Genomic DNA, 21,473 nt, shown 5'->3' with positions numbered 1-21,473 from the left:
TGAAGAATACAGCATTTCCTTGAAGTGGTTGTTGCCTTTGTAGATACTCACATTAAAATAATAGTCTTTCTACAAATCATTCATTCAGTTTTCACTTACGTGATCTCACAAATTATTTCCAGGTAAATTTTTATGTTACTCTAGACAGATTATACAGTTATCTAATTGAGATAAAAAACAAAGAATACATTCAAACTCCCAAGATTCAACAAAGGTCACGGATCTGGCCAAGATCACATAAAGACATTCAGGGGCTCTTTTTCTCCTATTTTATGGATTTTTAAAATCTAAAGATTAACCATAGGTTATAAATACCAAATAGGCCAAAGAAAAACATTTTCCGTAATTTAGAACAGAAGAAAATAAATTCTTATTAAAAAGAAAAGGCTGTAATACTTCAAATCAAATTTCACTTTAGTATCTTCAACTACAACATACAATTACTGGAAAAAATGAGACTCTTAATAAATATTTAATATAAATTACAACATATTAACATTTATGCATAATATTAAACTCCATTAACATTTATGCATAATTCTTCAGCTATATTAACATTTATGCATAATTATTAAACTAAATAAAAAGACTCAAGACATTGAAGAGATTAAAAAAGTGATGAGACCAGGCGTGGTGGGCACGCTTGTAATCCTAGCATTCAGGAGGCTTAGACAGGAGGATCACAGTTTGCAGACAGCCTCAGCTACTTAGTGAGGCCCTCTGCAACTAACTCAGTGAGCCCCCGTTTCAAAATAAAGAATAAAAAATTGGGCTGGTGGTATAGCTCAGAGGTAGAATGGCCCTGGGTTCAATCCCTAGCAATACACAAAAAAATGATGAAAATGTTTTCTTATCTTGATTGTGGCCATAGTGACAGGTTAGGTATACATTTGCAAAAACTCAGAAATGCACAGTAAAAAAGGTGGGTTTTACTATATGTAAATTAAGTCTCAATAATCTAACATTAAAAAAAGTAATTTACCAAGAAGTTAGTCTATACTGCAGGAAATACTAAGGTAGTGCAGTCCACATCAAGGAAGCTTAATTGTGTAATTCTTAAGGATATTTAAAATGAAAATTTGTGGATTTACATATTTCTAAACATAGAAAGGTCTGAAACAGAAAAACCAGGTACTTTTTAAAAGAAGGTGACTCACCGTTTCATTTCCAAAAAGTATGTCAACATACGGCATAACTTTCATCAGTGATTCTTTGTAGAATTGGCTAATAAATGGTGCAGAGAGATTCAAAGTGAAAATCCTGTTGTTTTCAGAAGCATGGTGAGCTACTTTTAATACGGACTCTGGGGAAACTGTAAGAAAAAAGCCCTGGATAAAAAAAAAAAAAAAAAAAGGGAAGAAAAGTTAGAAATGCCATCTTCATAGAGTCACTTTCAGTGAGAATAAGTCTATACAAAAAAATAAAAGCCTATATAAGACACAAAGCAGATAGTCGGGCGTGGTGGCGCACGCTTGTAATCCCAACATTCGGGAGGCTGAGACTGGAGGATCACGGTTCGCGGACAGCCTCAGCTACTTAGTGAGGCCCTCGGCAACTTAGTGAGACCCTGTTTCAAAATAAAGAATAAAAAAATAGGGCAGGGGTGTGGCTCGGAAGTCAAATGCCCCTGGGTTCCATCCCCAAACCCACACACACAAAAAAAAGATACAAGGCAGAAAATGCTGCATTTAACTAGGAAAAAAAGTTAATCACATGAATAAGATCTGCTTAATATATGCCATTACGTCAGAGAATAAAACATTACTTTTTTCATACTAGATTTATAGGCTAAATACTGAAAGAATTCTGGAAATCTAAAAATGATAAAAATATTTAGAAGAGAGGCAGGTGTGGAGGTGCTCGCTTGTAATCCCAGTACTTGGGAGGCTGAGACAGGAAAATTGCAGGTTTTTGACCAGCCTCAGCTACTTAGTGAGACCCTGTTTCAAAATAAATAAAAAATAGGGCTGAGGGTATATCTTGGAGGTAGAAGGCCCCTGGGTTCCATCCCCAGTACTGCAAAAATAAAAAAAGTAAAAAAAAGACTCAACACACGACTACATTTAAATTAGAAAAACAACATTGACATCATGTATATAAGTGAAGTTACCAATGCCAAACTCAGTATCCTGTATGAAGAAGGAAGGAGGAGGGACCTGGGGGAAGGCACACCAAGTGCTACATGCATGCATGTCACAATCACTTTGAACTACATTATGATGTGAGAATACAATGCACCAATAAAAATGTATTAAAATAATAAATTACCAAAACAATAATGAAGGGCCACCCAACCTACACAAATCATAGTTTGTTATCATCAATCTATCTATAGTTTGTTAAAACATCTAAAATAGATTTTTGAGTAAAATTCTGAATTACAATATTCAAATAATGAGAAAATAATTCCTTAATGTTTTAATTAAAATTTCATGTCAGGAAAGCTGTATTTTATAATATATTTTAAATGCTATCTCTAATAAGAATAACAACTTTATTAAACATGTTTATGCTTTCTAGATAAAAAGATAACCAAGGTAAGATGCACATGCAAGAAACTGGTCTGGACGGTGCAGAAGTGAGTAAGAGAAAACACGAAGCACAGTAACAGAAGATGGACTTGGGAAGAGCCAATGCATTCAGAAACGAAGGGCCATGGACAGCAGGGTAGGAGTGCAGTCAGTAAGCAATGTGGGGTAAAGTGGAATGGACAGAGGTTAATGAAGCTTTTCTCAAAAGAAAATAGTAACAAGTTTATAGAAAAATTTAATGGAAAATTAATCTGGACAGCAACAATTTGACAGCAGTTAGGGAAATTATTCATTTGAGTAAAAGGAAACCATTCTGGTATTTGGTAATTGTTTAAGAGATAGAAGGCAAATAATTTTTAAAAAGTTGTGATTTTGAATCTGGCTCTCTCATTAGTAGAAAAAGAAGCATCCTGAATAATATCTGGCTTACATGATGAAGTGAGTGTGTTCAGTTGTGGTGACATTACTGTTGAGATAATAGGGGATTCTCCACATATCTACTGGAAAGCTGGACTTGGGAGAAAGACATAGAAGAAGGTGGTCATAAAATAGGGGTTGGAGTACCAAGGAAGAGAATGTAGAACTAGAAGAGGACAAAGAAAGGGCAGAATGAAGAAAAATAAAAACTGGAAAACATGAAAAAAAAAAAGTAAAGGAGAGCCTGGCATGGTGGCACACTCTTGCAATCCCAGTACTTGGGAGGCTGAGACAGGAGGATCTGGGTTTACAGACAGCCTCAGCTAATTAGTGAGGCCCTCCACAACTTAGTGAGACCCTGTTTCAAAATAAAAAATAAAACAAAGGGCTGAGGGTGTAGCTCAGAGGTAGAATGCCCCTGCATTCTATCTCCAGTACTGCAAAGAAAAAAAAAGAAGAAAGAAAAAAAAAGGAGAGAACAAAATGAAAGCAAATGAGGAAAAGAAGAACTAGTGATGGCAAAGAAATCTAAGGGACACTACAAAGGTGCTCGAAGGTGTTAGCTGTTATCCGGACATGGTGATATGTGTGTGTATGTATATGTTTACATTTCATTTTGTGGACGGAGTGCCTAGCACGAGTAAAGTCCTGGATTCAATCCTGAAATACCCCTCCTTCCAAAAAAGTATTCAATGCTATTGAGAAGCAGAGAAAAAAAGAAAGGAACAAAAGACATGGGATTTGATGATTAGGAGAAGGTACTTACTCTGAAAGTAAACTGGATAGTTGTTAAGGCATGGTAAAAAAGTAAGGGTAGTATTAGAAATTATTTTGGGAGATTTGTCAATGAATGATGATATAATTATTTAAAATTTACTGAGCAATTTTGTGTCAGGGATTGTATTAAAACTGAATATTGCTTTTTTCATCAAACGTATGCAATGGATATTGTTTTTAGTCTCATTTTATAAAGAAAGAAAAACAGAGAAGAAATGTTACCCAGGACCCACAGCTTATATGTAATGAGCCTGGGTTCAAATGACTTCTAATATCATACCCCTACTATGAAGAGAGTAAGTCCACCGTGTGTGTGTGTGTGTGTGTGTGTGTGTGTGTGTGTGCGTGCGCGTTTAGCATTGAACCCAGGGGTGCTCTCCCACTGAGCTACAACCGCAGCCCTATTTATTTATTTCATTATTTGGAGACAGAGTCTTAATAAATTGCTGGACTCAAACTGGCTATTCTCTTGCCTCAGTCTCCATAATAGTTGTGATTACAGATACGCACCACTACACCTGGCCACAAAGACTTTGTTTTAGTTGAGGATGGGGAATAATAAGAGGGTTGTTTTAAAGGACAGGCAGTTTATGCAATTCTGGTTTTCAAAGAAAAGCATCTAATAGAGAAACAAAATAACAAGGAAATAAGGAAGGGAGGATAATTAGAGCAAAAAAAAAAAAATCAAAGGAAGTGAAAGCACTGAAAATTAGAAGGGAAAAGGAGCTAGTTCATGAACCAAAGAAATAACCTTGAAAATTTATAAGAAACTTTAAAAAATTGCAAAAATGCTACTGCAATATCCACTTATAACTGAAGGACTCTACATGTACTATGCAAACTTCAAAAAGCTTAAAAAAAAAAGATCTTATTTTCACCTTTCAAACAGAATAGTAAAAGGGCACTAAAAGAATGAATTTTGTGGAAGGGTTATATGTATCCAGATCTATTTAAAGGTTAGGGTTTATAGCCCTTACACATTCTGAGATATTAACCCAATCTATACCATTATCCCAAATAAGGAATACTTAAAAAATTCAAATATGGAATATAATTATGGTATGATTGAATTATCATTTATATATTATATATACATAACTATATATGCTGGGTGTGGTGCCACACACTTGTAATCCCAGCATTTGGGAGTCTGAGACAGGAGGATCTCATTCATGGACAGCCTCAGCTACCTAGTGAGGCCCTTTACAACTCAGTGAGACCTTGTTTCAAAATTAAGAATAAAAAAAAAAAATAGGGTTGAGAGTGTACCTTGTGGGTAGAATGCCCCTGGGTTCCATATCTAGTAATGCACAGACACAAAAAAACTAAACATATGTTCTAGATTATGATTTTCCTATCAATTTCACTGAAATATTCACAGAATTGGAAGCCCAGGACTTAATAGGTTAATAGAGAATTTTATACTATAATTGTGTTGTGGCTCAGAATATGATACTCTGTAATATGGACCTGGACAATTGCAAAAACCACGAAAGGAAGATCACTCTGACCTTCTCCTGCCTCTTTGTGTGAGAGCTGGCCATAAAGAAATTCTCCGAACCAGCTGACCTGAAAGTAGATCATAAGATCCTTATTTCAGCAGGTCCTGTCCTGGCTGGGTTCTAGCTCCTCACCCCTAGTCTATTACCATTAGACATTAAATCACATGTTGGTTTTTTTTTTGTCCAACCATATTTCTCCTAAAATATCCATTTCTTCATTAGACTTAGCATAAAAACACAATCTTCTCTGGGTTTGTGGGTTTTCATTTTTCAAGGCTTTGCATGTCACTTACAACATTGTTAAATGTATTGTTTTTCTCTTGTTAATTTATCTTGTGTTAGAGGACATCAGCCATGATCCTTGCAGTGGGTAAGTATTTTTTCTCTCTTATGATTGTGTCTTCATCACATTAAGAGACATATATTACAGCTGGGTGTGGTGGTGCATGCTTGTAATCCCAGTATTTGGGAGGCCGAGACAGGAGGAACACAGGTTCACAGACAGTCTCAGCTAATTAGCGAAGCACTCTACAGCTTAGTGAGACCCTGTTTAAAAATAGAGAATAAAAGCCAGGTGTGGTGGCCCATGCTTATAATCCCAGAATTTGGGAGGCTAAGACAGGAAAATCATGGCCAGCATCAGTTACTTAGTGAGGCCCTCTGCAGCTCAGTGAGACCATGTTTCAAAATAAAGAATGAAAATAGGACTGGAGATGTAGCTCAGAGGTAGAGTGCCCCTGGCTTCCATCCCCAATACCCCCCACAATAAAAAAAATAGGGCATGTGGATAGAGCTTGGAGTAGAATGCCCTAGAGTTCAATCCCCAGTACTCAAAAAAGAGACATATATTAAAGTATAGCTAATGAAATTCTGATGAAAATGATGCTTTCCCATCATAACGTCATGCTTTCTCATTATTTAAAAATTCTAAACCATTCTTCACCAATATTCAACTGTTCTGAAGGGCAACAAGATTTATTTATTTATTTATTTTTTAGTGTGTGTTGTTAGGGATTGAACCCAGAGGCTTTCTACCTCTGAGCTATACCCCCCCCCAGGATTATTTTATTATTTATTTGGAAACAGGGTCTCACTAAATTGATGTGAGCCTCACTGACTTGCTGAAGCTGGCTTTGAACCTTGATCCTCCAGTCTCAGCCTTCCAAGCACTGGGATTATAGGCATGTGCCACCACACCTGGCAGCAAGTTTCAGATATTATTTTTAAAATGTTTTCACCTTTGTTTTTAACCAAATACCATGTCACTTGCAAACTATGAGCATACAAGCTGCTTCCTTTTCTATTTCTGTCACTTGGAGAATTAAAAAGCAGTTTACATAGCATCCTGTCTCCATAGTAATATGTATATACTTGCTTTTTAGTCTTTCATTTAATGAGAAGAGCTTTCTCCTCTTATTTTTCTCCAAACTGTTCCAGCATGAAATAGAAACCTCCCAGAGTTAGCATTCTGCCAGCTGTGGATTAACCACAGACAGCCACAGAATGGTCTACATAAATAGTAACCTGGTCAAATAATTAGGCTTCTCACCAACTTCAGACTGAAAATTTGATCTGTGCTAAAATACATCTGATTGTAATTTAAGGTACAGAACAGTATGCCTCTGGAGTCCAAATCTGGCCTTATTCCAAATGTGTGTATGTATGTTTTACTTTAAAATGGAACACAAGAGTACTGTCGATAGTACAACTTCAATTTGGTTTTAACCAGACAAAAACCTCATTAGTGTTTAAATCAGAGGTAAATTCACAATGTAAATTAATTCTACTTTTAATGTTCTCTTATTTTTTTAAGTAAATATTTAGAATTTAAACAGTTTGGGATTTGTGCTCTTGTTAGACTGCAAGGACTGTTAAAACTGATGCCAACCATAATTTTTTTCTCCAGATTTATAACCTTTGCTAGGCCACATGTTCCAGACTATAGTATCACACAAAATAAAAACAGTCCCATTACAATTTTTTTATGTGTCAGGTCTGCAATAAAAATAGGTCAACAGGTTATGTCTATAGTTTAGAAAAATATTCTTATATATTTAAATCTATACGATTAACTGTTAATCTTTGTCTCTATAAGCAATGGGATGCAAAGTAGATTCTAACACTCAGAGTTTGGAAAACAGTCATCAGAATTGAGAGTAAAGTGAGATATTTTTATTCATTACAATGAAAAACAAAACAAAAAGGAAGAAATGGGTAGGACAGAAAAAGAACAAGGGAGAGCCAAAGACAATTTTAGCAGAGCCACACTTAATATTGGAGATTTCAACCACTCTAAAATTTGTCAGGGTAGCTTATTTTAATTTTAGTTTTAGTTTTTTGCAGTACTGGGGATGGAACCCAGGAGTATTCTACCTCAGCCCTATTTTTCATTCTTTATTTGGAAACTGGGTCTCACTGAGTTGCAAAAGGCCTTACTAGCTGAGGCTGTCCTAGAACCACAATCCTCTGGTCTCAGCCTCCCAAATGCTGAGATTACAAGCATGTGCCACCACGCCCAGCAGTTAGAGTAGTTTAAATACAGAGGAATGGCCGGGTGAGGTGGTGCACACTTCTACTCCCTGCGCTTGGGAGGTGGAGACAGGAGGATCCCCCAGGTTCGAAGCCAGCATCTCTGGCTTAAGAGACCCTGTTTTCAAATAAAAAAAGTATAAAAATAGGTCTGGGAGCTTAGCCTGGAGGTAGAAGGGTTTCCAGGAACCCAGTATCACCATAAATAAATAAATAAATAAATAAATAGGAATGTTAGAAATAAAATTGTCTACCATGCTAAAAAAAAAAGGGCTGGAATCGCTCTTTAATAATATAGGATGATCATTCAGGGATTCTTTTTAACTGCTCTTATCTAAAAGCACAAATTCTTTTTTATTATTTCCATTCATAATTATATGAAAAATAGATGTGTGTGTTTACATATACTCAGGTGTAAATTTCAGGGATTTAAAAAAATTCTTGGAAGTATAAATTTATGTTGATTCAAAAGAAAATAAAGTTATGTAGAATAACCATAGCTATAATTAAAACAACTGTGAATATACCATGCTATAGCAGAAAAAAGGCCCTCACAACCAAAATAATAAAAAATGCATTCTCAAAAATATCTGTCTATTTATTTTACTGCAAATCTGGAAGCAATGAATATTTTAATAAGATGACTAAATAATTAAGAATTAGTCTACAGTCTCTAAAGCTGGCTAATAATCACGTAATGTGTGACTAATGTAACTGAGGACCTGAATTTTAAATTTTGGTTAAATGAAGAATTACTTGTAGATAATGCATAAATGTAATGTGGTTAATACAACTATATAAATCAATTTTTATTTAATTTCATTAATTTAAAAAAGGGAGGCAACTTCAAATATTTTCTTTACTGCTCAACTTTTATTGCTTCAGTAGGAATATATTTCATTTTGACCACTGACAGTTTAATGATAACTTACTATGTTAGAAATGTAAAACATATACCAAATCTCAAAGACTTAGTAAGAAAAAAAGGTTAAAAATAGAATCTCATAACATATATATATATTTGGGGGGGTTCCCTTTCTTTTTTTTCTTTTCTTTTTTTGGTGGTACTGGGATTCCTGGAAACCCTTCTACCTCCGGGTTACATTCCCAGACCTATATTTTTTATATATATTTTTATTTGGAAACAGGGTCTCTTAAGCCAGCAAGGCTGGCTTCGAACCTGCGAGATCCTATCTTTGCCTCCCAAGTGTGGGTATTAGAAGTGTGTGCACCAAGCCCGGGTGGGGGGGAGGGTGTTTCTAATGAATGAAATCCAGGGGCATTCTACCTTTGAGCTACACCTCCAGCCCTATTTTATTCTTTATTTTGAAACAGAGTTTCATTAAGCTCTGGAGGGCATTACTAAGTAGTTGAGGCTGGCCTCGAACCTGCAATCCTGTCTCTGCCTCCCAAGTACTTAGATTACAAATGTGTCCCACAATGGGTGGTTTTTTTTAATTTAATTTTTATACATTAGAAAATTTAGAAATATTAAGCTAAATAAAATGTTATTAACCTATTTCCTTTGTATGTGGTTGTCAAAAAATTTAAATTATATATTTAGTTTATAATATATCTTTATTTAACAGTATTATTCTAGAGAACATTTGAATATATTACATTTGTCAATGAAAACTAAATAGCATTAAGTACACAAGTAGCTAAAAGGGAATCTATCAAGAGTAAAATGGTTAAACTTATGGATACCTTTAATTAATGTTTTCTTTGTAAAACTTTGGTGATGTGGTTAATTACTCTTCTGATAAAAGTTGTTTAAAAGATAAAAATATTACATTTATCTATACATAAACAGGAGATGTTTATAAGTAGTGAGAAGCTTAACTCAACGAACAAGAATAAGAGTAGATAAACAGCTGGGAAATTTAAGTCTACATTACTTCCTTGAGTAGAGAGAAGGCTCAAAAGCAAACAAACTAAACATGAGATCAGACCCTAATAAGTTTAAGCCACTATTTTTAGAAGCAAACAAGAAAATAAAGGAGGCTGAATGGAGAAAAGAGAAGTGGACAATCAGAGAGCCCATCAAAGCTAGACTGGTACTGACAAGAAAAGGGCGGGGCTAAGAGAGCTGCCTTTTCTCAAGATGTACCACTACTATCTGGTTGAAAGAACATAATTAGACTGTTTTCTGTGCCATAACTAAGGTGCCATAATAACACTAGTCAGAGAATAGAGCTGAGAGAATAAATTATAAGAAATAACAAATACAACAACCACACACCATGTTTTGTCTTCTTAATAGGTCCTACATGTTTTGCGAACCTCCAAGAGAGTACAAAATATATTTCCCTGTAGGAGCGGGAGGCCTGAATATGAGAGATGACAAAGCATTGTATCCATTTGCTTATAAGGAAAATACTGGCTTTGACAATCACTTAGATAATTTGTAAATCATTTATGATTTAAATGTTATGATATGTAGTATTTTATGCAAATGAGAGCAACAGAATTCAAGAAAACTAAAACAAATATACTAGTGGATGCTGCAAAGTTTATGTCATGCCGGGCATGGTGGTGCGTGCTTGTAATCCCAGCACTTGGAAGGCTGATACAGGAGGATAGCAGGCTCAAAGTCTCAGAAACTTAGTGAGACCCTGTTTTTAAATAAAATAAAATAAAAAAAATAGGACGAGGGTGAAGCTCAGTGGTAGAAGGCCCTTGGGTTCTATCCCTAATACTTCTTACACAACAAAAGAAAATAAAGTTTGTCACCACTGACTGAATGTAATGCATTAAAGGAATAGAAGAATTAATTCACCTGCATCTTCCTGCTGTGCGGCTCCTTTTGGAAGCAAAAATAAAATCACCTATTCCATACATATTTATTTTTTTAAGGATTAAGATACCTGCAACCTTAAGTATATCATGAATGAAGAAGTCAGTTTTCTTCTAACTCATAAAAGTCCCTTGAAAACAGCATGTAATATGAGGTATACTGGAAAGAAGATGGGCTTTAGGAGACACATAGAGTGATATTTATCAGAGCTTTGCTGAAAGTAAAAGGTACGTGAGACATCCTAGAATTCTACTGCTAAGGAAAAAGATAAGAAGAATGTGGTGAATGTGCACTGCTATGTTGAGATGAAAAGCTACACAGTAGGAATACATTCATCAAACTGGACAAGAAGTATAGTTCATACTATGATGTAAGCACACACATATTTAAAACAGAACAATATAAAAATAAGGTTTCACGCATACTAACAAACATAAGGACACAAAAACACAGTAAAGTGCTCATAGTGGGAGGGATTTGTATTATAGATTGGGAATTATATGAAAAATAGTAATGTAAGAGAAGAGCTGTGCCCAAGGAAAAGGATTACTTGTTTTTTGTGGCTAAACCCCTGGGGGTTTAGCCCAGCGGGATTCTATCTGAAGGTACACTCCCAGCCCTGTTTTATTTGAGCTCCACTCCCTGTCCTATTTTATTTTTGAAACAAAAATAAATTTGTTAAGTTGCTTAGACTGGTTTTGAACCTGTAATCCTTCTGTCTCAGACTCAGGCATGTGCCATCACATCCCACTTTTTTTTAACCTTTGTTTTGTAGTGTGTGTGTGTGTGTGTGTGTGTGTGTGTGTGTGTGTGTGTTTAACTTTTGTAATATGTGATTGAACCCAAGGGCTCTCACCCACTTAGCTACAACCCACACCTTTTATTTTTTATTTTGAGATAGGATCTCACTAAATTGCCAAGGCTGGCCTCAAACTTGTGATCCTCTTGACGCAGCCTCCTGAATGGCTGGGATTATAGGGGTGTATTACAGTGACTGGCTAATTGCACTTATATTCAGCGGTTTTGCTAACCTAATAAATAACTTTGTGACTTTAGGCCGTTTAACCTCCTTAGGCCTACTATGTTCTCATCTATAGATAGCTGGATGTGCTGGAGCATGCCTGTAACCCCAGTACTTGGGAGGCTGACACAAGAGGATCCAGGTTTGGGGACAGCCTCAGCAACTCAGTGAGGTCCTGGTTCAAAATAAAAAAGAAAATAAGCCTGAATGCTCAGAGGTAGAATGCCTCTGGGTTCGATTTCCAGTACAAAACTAAAATAAAACAAAAAGAACCTCCAGGAAGTTGTGACAATTAAGTGACTTCTTAATGGTGAGATGTCTAATATGCATACCCTACATATTATATCTTATTAATATTACTACCACAGAAATACCACTAAACTTTGGAAGTCCTCCTTCCCCAGGAATGGTAGGTTCTACTTTACAGCTGTTTAGTTACAATGTTGAACAAAAATAACTTCAATCTACAGTTTGGTATTTCCTTTGAAATACAAATACTTTTATAAAACAAAATCCATCATTCCCTTTCCCAAAGCTCTCCTTGCCTTGCCTCTCTCCTTAATTTAATCATCCTATATCCTGCTGACAGATTAATCACCCTAATCATTCTTCTTTTCCTAGTAAATTAATTCCAAATGCCTCACACCCCAGCATTCAAAGATCATAATCACAGGACTACAACTTCCACAGTAAGCCAGCTGTAGCCACTATTTCTCCACCATGTGTGTCCTTGCTTCTATCATACGGAATGATGTGCCTCTCCCCAAAGAAATCTGAGTCTTTGTTGTTCCTCTATCTGAAATGCTCACTGCCTTAGAAGTTCACCACCGCAAGGCCCATTTAAAATAAAACACTCATGCCACCGAGTCTTTCTTCATTCTCACCAACAGGTGCACTTACTCCTTTAAATCTCAATACTCTAAAATATATTTAATTTTGGCTTATTTAATAACTGTAACCTTAAGGGCAAGGGGATGTCTTACTTTTTGTTTGCTATAAAACAAAACCCAGGACACAGCTAATTTGGGGAGGGTAGTGGTTACTGGGAATCGAATCCAGGAGCTTTCTACTTCTGAGCTATACCCTCAGCCCTTTTTTATTTATTTATTTTTTTGAAACTGGATCTCATTAAATACCTAGGAGCCTCACTAAGCTGCGGAGGCTGGCTTTGAACTCGTGATCTTTCTGTCTCAGCTTCATAAGTACCTTGATTGTAGGAGTGCACCATCACTCCTGACTTCTGCCTTCCCCCTTTTTTGCCGTACTAGGGATGGAACCCAGGGGCATTCTACCTACGAGCTATACCCCCAGGCCTATTTTTAAATTTTTTTTAGTCTTTATTTTGAAACATGGTCTCACTGAGTTGCAAAGGGCCTCACTACGTAGCTGAGGCTGAGGCTGTCTGCAAACTGGGATCCTCCTGTCTCAGCCTCCCAATGCTGCCTTTTAAAAATTTGTTATTTTTCTGAAGCAATGCCTTGCTAAGTAGCCGAGGCTGGTCTCGAACCGGAGGCCCTTCTGTCTCAGCCACTCAAGTACTGAGATTACAGTTGTGCGCTATAGTGTTCAGCTTACACAGCTAATTTAAGTTTTTCTTGAGATTTTACATAAATTCCCATGTCACTGAATGCTATTTTGAAAAAATGAAAAAAGAAAAACTGCATTTTCACATACTTATGGCAGAATATATTTACTTACTTACTTACTTTATTTATTTATTTTGGAGTACCAGGGATAGAACCCAAAAGGCATTCTATTTCTGAGCTTCACTCCCAGCCCTGTTTTTTATTCTCTATTTTGAAACAGGGTCTCACTGTTGCTGAGGGCCTCACTAAGTAGCTGAGGCTTTCTGCGAACTGTGATCCTCTGGTCTCAGGCTCCCAAATGCTGGGATTACAAGCATGTGCCACCACACCCGCTTGCTATTCTCGTTTTTAAAAGTTTTTGTGAAGTACTTTCTTTTAAATCACTGCATCCATTCCCCAAATATATCATCCTAGGGGAATGTAGCAAAATCAGATGCTGCAGCTGATGTAAAACATCCTGCAGCACACCTGTGTTTGTTGCGGTATACTGGCATGTCTCTGTGCAGTTTGGGAACCATGACTCTATTTGAAGAAAATACCTTGGGCCATTTTATTTGAGAAAGCTAAAGTCCATCTTGGCTATGGTTCAGAGTATTTAGAAAAGTAATTTATCTGACATAAAATAGCATAACTAATTCTGTATCTTAGAGTGGCATTCTGAGCCAGGGTGGTGGTGCTCGCTTGTATTCCCAGTACTTGGGAGGCTGACACAGCAGGACTTTAGGTTCGCAGCCAGCCCAGCATCTAAGCAAGCCCTTTGCAAGTTAGGAAGACCCTGTTTCAAACTAAAAGGATAAAATAGGTCTTGGGGTATAGCTCAGAGGTAAAATGCCCCTGGTACAACTCCCAGTACCAAAAATAAATAAATAAATAAATAAATAAATAAATAAAGCATTCTGAAGAGCAATGTAAGCAAATTTCATAAGGAAATGATGACAGCCAGGTATCCACAAGGTCAAGTATAGACAAAACTGCCTGAGGCTGGGATGGCCTAACAACTTTAATCAGTTTTGTTTCCTATCCCCTGTAGAGTTGTAATTCTTCTCCATTAACTTAAAACTTTCAATAAAAATTAAGACTTTGCTTCCCCAATGTGTAAATAATATTTTTTATTTTTCTGCTCAATGATGTCTGAATCTAAGAATTATTGTTTGTCCCCATATTCAGTGTTCAATGTCCTATCAACTATCGATGTAAATTCGTGTGGTGACACACAACTGTAATCCCAGTACTTGGGAGGTTGAGATAGGAGGATTGTAGGTTTGGGGCCAGCCTCAGCTACTTAGGGAGGCCCTCTGCAACTCAGTGAGACCCTGTTTCAAAATAAAGAATAAATGAGCCGGGCGTGGTGGCGCACACTTGTAATCCCAGCACTTGGGAGGCTGAGACAGGAGGAACGCACAGGTTCGAAGCCAGCCTCAGCTACTGAGTGAGGTTCTCAGCAACTTAGTGAGACCCTGTTTCCAAATAAATTATAAAATAGGTCTGGGAGTATAGCCCGGAGATAGGAAGCCTCTGGGTTCCACCCACAGTACCATAAAAAAAAAGAACCCCCCCAAAAAAATCTACTGTAGTATGGTCCCCCTAAAATATTTTTCAAAAACAGCAACAGATTAAAAAAAAAAAGCAGCATGTGTCATAATAGTTTTAAAAAGCAAAGTAACTGGGCTAGAAATCCAGATAATCAAATTCTGGTCTAGGTTTAGGATGACCTACTATGCAAGAAGAGATATTTATTTTATCATAATGATCTTCAGTTTCCTCATTTGTCAAATAAACAGAAGACTGGGTTGGATGACCTTGAGAGGCACTTTTGTTATAAATACTGTTTTACCATTTCAGCCAGGCGTGCTGGCCTGCGATTGTTAATCCTAGTACTTGGGAAGCTGAGACAGAAGGATTGCAGGTTTGCAGCTAGCCTCAGCGACTTAGTGAGGCCCTCCACGACTTAGTGAGATCCTGTTTCAATAAAGAATAAAAGGAAAAAAATAGGGCTGGGGGTTTAGCTAGGAGGTAGAATGCCCCTGGGTTAAATTCCCAGTATCTCAAAACACACACACACACACACACACACACACCCACACACACACACACCAATTTCTTTTCAAAATTGAGGTGAAGTTCACATGACAAATTATACTGACAGTGTTCTGCAACTGTTACTCCTATGCAGTTTCAAACATTTTTTTATCATGCCCCAAAGAAACTTTTATCTCCCAATTTATTTATTTATTTATTTTTTATTTTTATCTTTTATTTTGGTGGTACGGGGGTTCCTGGAAGCCCTTCTACCTCCGGGCTACACTCCCAGACCTATTTTTACATTTTTATTTGGAAACAAGGTCTCCTAAGCCAGAGCGTGCGCTGGCTTCGAACCTGCGCGATCCTCCTGTCTTTGCCTCCCAAGCGCAGGAATTACAAGCGTGCGCCACCACGCCCGGCTTATCTCCCAATTTAAAAAGTTACAAGGGGAGGGAAGAATAACTCAGTGGTGGAGTACTTGCCTAGCACATGAGAGACCTTGGGTTAAATCTCTAGTATTGAAAACAAAAACAAAAATTCCTATCTTTCAAAGACCTTGGCATACACCAGTCTTCTATTTCAGTAGTTTCACCTATTTTGGGTATTTTAATATATGAAATTACATAACATGTCACCATTGTATCTGTCTTCTTTCTCTGACATAATGAGTTTTTTTGAGGGGTGGTACTGGGAATTGAAACTAGGGGTATTCTATCTCTGACCTAACCTGGGCCTCACTAAATAGCTGAGGCTGGCTGCTAACCTGAGATCCTCCTGTCTCAGCCTCCCAAATACTGGGATTACAAGCATGCGCCACCATGCCCGGTTTATATAATGATTTCAAGGTTCATTCAGATTATAATATGCATCAACACTCTGTTCTAATTAACCGTGATTTTCAGTAGAAAATAAAAAAAATAAAATAAAATTCTCTCCATGAGAAAAATCTTTAAGAAATACATGAGTCATATTCTGAAAGAGAATAGAGAACACACACTCAAGTACCTATACTGAAATGATTATACTTTGGGCCATATTTTACGGTGAAGTGATCTTCAGTAGTTTTACTCAATAGAACACAAAACAATGATTTCTTCCCAGTTAACACAGAACACAGTTGTTTGAAATCTAAGTTCAAAAATGGCAAAAATGCATCTATTTATCTGGGTAACTTTTTGGGCTCTCTGAAGTTTGCATTGTTTATTTTTATGAAAGTATTGCTTTATAAATGGAAAATGACTAAGCTGAAAGCTATTATTTTATCATTCTAAGTGATTAGTGGATAAAAGTCAAATTTTAAACCATTTTCTGTATCACAGGAAAGAGCTAGACTGTCAGTAAATGCACTTAGATTGACCCTGACATTTTATTTTTAGGTGCTGCCAGCATGTAAAAAGGAGAGGATTGTTTTTAGACATGAGTAATTTCTCTACTGGTGAAGCAAACCCTGACTGCTGCTGGATTAGCATCTATCCACTCATAACACTCACAAAAAAGTAAAAAAAGGTATACATAGTTCTTAAAATTACACATGAAACGTTTCAAATCAGCTTCTCATTTATTTTATAACATTAAACGGTTTACATATAAACTAAATATTATTATTATTAATTTGTTTGCAGTACTGGATATTGAACCCAGGCACATTGTACCTCCAAGCTACACCCTCCAGTCCTATTTTTTATTCTTTATTTTGAAACAGGATCTGACTGAGTTGCAAAGGGCCTCACTAAGTAGCTGAGGCTGTCCGCGAACGACGATCCTCCTATATTAGCCTCTCACAGGCTTAAATATTATTCCGATATATCCTACATCACATATCTTCTGGGTCTTACTAAGCCATATGATTATATATATATATATATATATATATATATATATATTTTTTTTTTTTTTTTGGGTGGTACTGGGGTTCCTGGAAGCCCTTCTACCTCCGGACTACACTCCCAGACCTACTTTTACATTTTTGTTTGGAAACAGGATCTCCTAAGCCAGAGCGCGCGGCTGGCTTCAAACCTGCGTGATTCTCCTGTCTCTGCCTCCCAAGCGCGGGGATTACAAGCGTGCGCCACCACGCCCGGCATGATTTAATATATTTTTAAAAGAAGAAAAGTGGTTAAATGTGGGTTTTTTTTGTACTACGAACAGAATTCAGGGTCACTCTATTTATGAGCTACATCTCCAGCTTTTTATTTATCTGTTGTACTGTGGACTGAACGAAGGGCTGATCTACATCTGAGATATACCCCCAGCCCTATTTATTTATTTATTTATTTAGCAGATCTGCGAATGGAACCCAGGGCATCTGACCTCTGAGCTATACCCCCATCCCTATTTTTCATTCTTTATTTTGAAACAGGGTCTCACTAAGTTGCGGAAGGCCTCACTAAGTAGCTGAGGCTAGCCGCGAACCGAGATCCTCTGGTCTCAGCCTCCTGAATGCGGGGATTATAAGTGTGCGCTACCATGCCTGGCCCCCAGTCCTATTTTTAAATTTTGGAACAGTGCCTCACTAAGTTGTTGAGATTAGCCTTGACTGTGTGATCCTCCTATCCTTAGCCTCTCAAGTATCAGGATTACAGGCATGTGCTACCATGCCTGGCTAGATCATTCATTGGTTCATTGTTCATTCATTTTGTGGAACTGGGGATTGAACCCAGGAGCATTTTACACTCAAACTATACCTCAGCCCTATTTTTAAATTTTCATTTTGAAACAAGGTCTTGTGAGGCTGTCCTCCAACATACAATCCTTCTTTTCCAGTCTCCCAAGTACTAGGATTTCAGGTGTGCGTCACAACACTTGGTTTATGTTTTTATTTTAAGACAGTCTTGCTAAGTTGCCCAGGCTGGCCTCAAACCTGCAATCCTTCTGCCTCAGCCTTCCAAGGAGCTGGGATTATAAGGAATGTGCCACAGAGACTGGCTTAAATGCATTTTTAACGAAGATATAGGACAAGAGTTTTCAAAGTATAATTCCTGAATTACCTGAAAACTTGCTAAAAACAAAAAGTCTTAGTTTTGCTACAGTCATACTGAATCAGAAACTTGTGGGAGCATGACAAAGCAATCTGGTTTTCATAATCCTTCCTTGTGCTTTTATAAAACACCCATAAAAATGTTGAAAAATCCATTCATTATCTTTAAGACTTTAACCCATTTCAGGGAAACTTAAAATCTTTATGAAGATGGCAAAAAATGAGGCCACCACAAAATACAAAACTTGGCTGTCGTAGAGGAAAAAGTAGTGTAGTGGAAGTTGTGTTTCTTTGTTCTAATAGGAAGTTTAAAAATATCTTGATCAAAAATGAGACTTAAGTTTTCCTGCAACTATGACACTGGCCAACCACAACAGTTCTATTATTTGGTTTGGTTACTTGACTTCCATGTTATTTCCCATGAAAACAGTGTACTACGGCTACTAATTTTGTAATTACTAATCTTGTAATTTTTGTATGAAATTAAAGCTCATAAAGTTGGCCTATATGCTCAAGGTGATATAGCTAACGATTTGGGGAGGAACTAGAATTCCAGGTCACTGACTTATCTGCTCACTCTGCACCTCTGCTATTGTTCCAGTTAATAAGGCAACTGAAAAAAATGATAGGGGAAAATATTACTTAAACTAGGGTAAGAATAGGAAAAAAGAGAAGTAATGTGGCACAGGGGTCTTGAATTAGGTTCTAAGTTTCTTGAAAGCCCAAACAAAAAAATATACCTAGTTATCTAAATATATCTTTCATCCCTGAAGAGATGAGAAATACAACTTTCTCATGAGAAACATTTGGTTCTCAAACTTGTCATATGATACTTAACATATTGAATACTAGTTAACAGAAGACTATGACTTCTCAAAAGGAAGTACAATCTACTTACTGGGTTTATCACCCAAACACTAAGACTTCAAATAGTTCACTGAAAGCAAGGCAGACGGGGTAAAAACCAAATTAAAAGTTTTCTGATGGTCCAATCATAAAAATGTGGCATTATAAAGAAAAGGAAACATTTTATGTTCCTCAAATTATAGATCTATTCTCTAACACAAGATGAAATAGCAGCTGTAGTAAAAAAAAAAAAAAAAAAAAAAACAAAAACTTGAGGCTATTTGTGAGATTCTTTCATTTGTTACGTGTTCTGTAGCACCATGCTGTCCCCTCATTAGCTTCAGAAAATTTAAAATTAATCCATTATATATATATACAAATACATATATATACATTTTTTTTTTTTGCAGTGCTGGGGATGAAACCCAGAGGCATTCTACTTCCAAGCTACACTCAGCCCTATTTTTTATTCTTTATTTTGAAACAGGGTCTCACTGAGTTCCAAAAGGGCCTCACTAAGTAGCCAAGGCTGGCTGAGAACTGCGATCCTCCTGTCTCAGTCTCCCAAATGCTGAGATTACAAGTGTGCACCACCACGCCCGGTTTATATAGTGGATTTTGTGTGTGTGTGTGTGTGTGTGTGTGTGGTACGGGAGGAGGGGTGTGGAACCCAGAAGCTCCAGGCTATACCCCCAGCCCTATTTTATAATTTATTTGGAAATAGGGTCTCACTAAGTTGCTGAGAGCCTAAGTAGCTGAGGCTGGCTTCGAACCTGTGTGATCCTTCTGTCTTAACCTCCCAACCACTGGGATTACAAGTGTGTGCCACTATGCCCGGCTATACTGGTATTTTTTTCTTTTTTTTTTTCTTTCTTTTGGTGGTACTGGCGTTCCTGCAAGCCCTTCTACCTCCGGGCTACTCTCCCAGACCTATTTTTTATATTTTTATTTGGAAACAGCGGCTGGCTCTGAACCTGCACGATACTCCTGTCTCACCTCCCAAGCGCGGGGATTACAAGCGTGCGCTACCATGCCCAGCTATATTGGTATTTCTTAAATGAATGAGTCTGCTCAGAATGGAGTAAAGGAGGGAGAAGAGACAGTACATAAAATTAAAACAAATTTACTTGAGGGATTTTGGGTAGCTGAAGCAACCACTGCCACCTAAACCCTTCTCCCCCGTGACAACGGAGAAGGAGGCCAGCAAAATAAACCTACAAAAGCACTAGGTCCTCAGCATAACCCGAAGGACGAAATTAAGTCCAAACTTTATAATAACTAACAAGAAATAATAACCAAAACAAAAACTAAGATCGCTTCCACTCATGCAGCACGCCTGCCTACCCCACCAGAAGGCCTTGTGGAGAGTGAAGTACAAAAGAGTTTTGTTTACAAAACTGTAACAAGAGTTACAGTGTGCTAGCACATGTTTATAATCCCAACACTTGGGAAGTCGAGATAGGAGCAGTGCAGGTTTGTGGCCAACCTCAGCAATTTAAGAGAGACTTTGTTTCCAAATTGAAAATACTACTACTACTACTACTACTACTACTACTACTACTACTACTACTACTACTACTACTACTACATAAACCCAGTGTGGTGGCGAGTGCTTGTAATCCCAGCATTCTGGAAGCTGAGACAGGAGGATCTTAGTTCCCCTGCAGTTGCAGCTACATAGTGAGGCTCTTTGCAACTTAGTGAGATCTGTTTCAAAGTAAAAACTAAAAGATAAAAATAGTGCTAGGGTATAGCTCGGAGGTAGAATGCCCCTAGGTTCCACCCCTAGTACCACAAACGAAAGAAAACAAAAATAACAAAAAAACAATAGTTATTAGTTTTCTTCCTAGAACTCCATATGCAGGCAAACTATTAGTCTAGAGTAAGAGTAAATGTTAGGTCTTGGAATATTTATCTCCCTGCACTCTTTCTCAGAAAATTAATGGAGAGTATAAGCTATCAAAACAAGAATTACTCTGGGGAAGAATGGGTGAGAGTTAGATAGTACAGATTTAACATGTATCTGAAGTGAAATGCATTTTGGAATGATGGTGAAAGAAAGTTTTGAAGGGGCCCAGAACCAAGCAAGGTCTTCAAGACAAACAAAATTTGCTAGTGGTGAGTTTAACTGATGACAGATGGGTTTGATTAGGCACAACATAAATTTGAGACTTTATATATAGAAGTAGTGATGAAGCTGGCGTGGTGGCGCACCACTGTAATACCAGCATTTGGGAGGCTGAGACAGGAGGATTGTGGCTTTTAGACAGCTTCAGCTGTTCCATCCCCAGTACTGGAAAAAAAAAAAAAAAGGTCATAAAGAAACCCAATGAATTAAAAAGATGAGGAAATGCTAAACTCCAGGAGAAACTAAAAGCTGTAAGATATCATAGAACAAAATTTGTCTGAGAAAATGAAGATTATATATATATATATATATATATATATATATATATATATATATATAT

The 21,473-nt window shown here is 37.1% G+C and overlaps 1 protein-coding gene across 3 annotated transcripts in view; it reads right to left on the bottom strand.

Moving 5' to 3' along the window:
* Positions 1-21,473, bottom strand: part of ADK (adenosine kinase) — a gene marked incomplete at both ends in the record, with an annotated part of 558,240 nt that overhangs the window by 209,061 nt on the left and 327,706 nt on the right. For 2 of the 3 annotated variants that reach the window (XM_080694398.1, XM_080694397.1), the window contains one exon: positions 1,158-1,328. The exons of the other annotated variant lie outside the window; for it this stretch is intronic. In XM_080694398.1, coding sequence (XP_080550524.1) covers positions 1,158-1,328 — 171 coding nt within the window. The remainder of the gene's footprint in view (positions 1-1,157; positions 1,329-21,473) is intronic. 3 annotated transcript variants of the gene reach the window in all.

Source organism: Muscardinus avellanarius (genome assembly GCF_963383645.1).
Source record: "Muscardinus avellanarius genome assembly, chromosome: 4".
Classification (NCBI taxonomy): domain Eukaryota; kingdom Metazoa; phylum Chordata; class Mammalia; order Rodentia; family Gliridae; genus Muscardinus; species Muscardinus avellanarius.
Note: the sequence above shows the minus strand (reverse complement) of the source record. Positions and strands in the feature narration are given on the sequence as shown.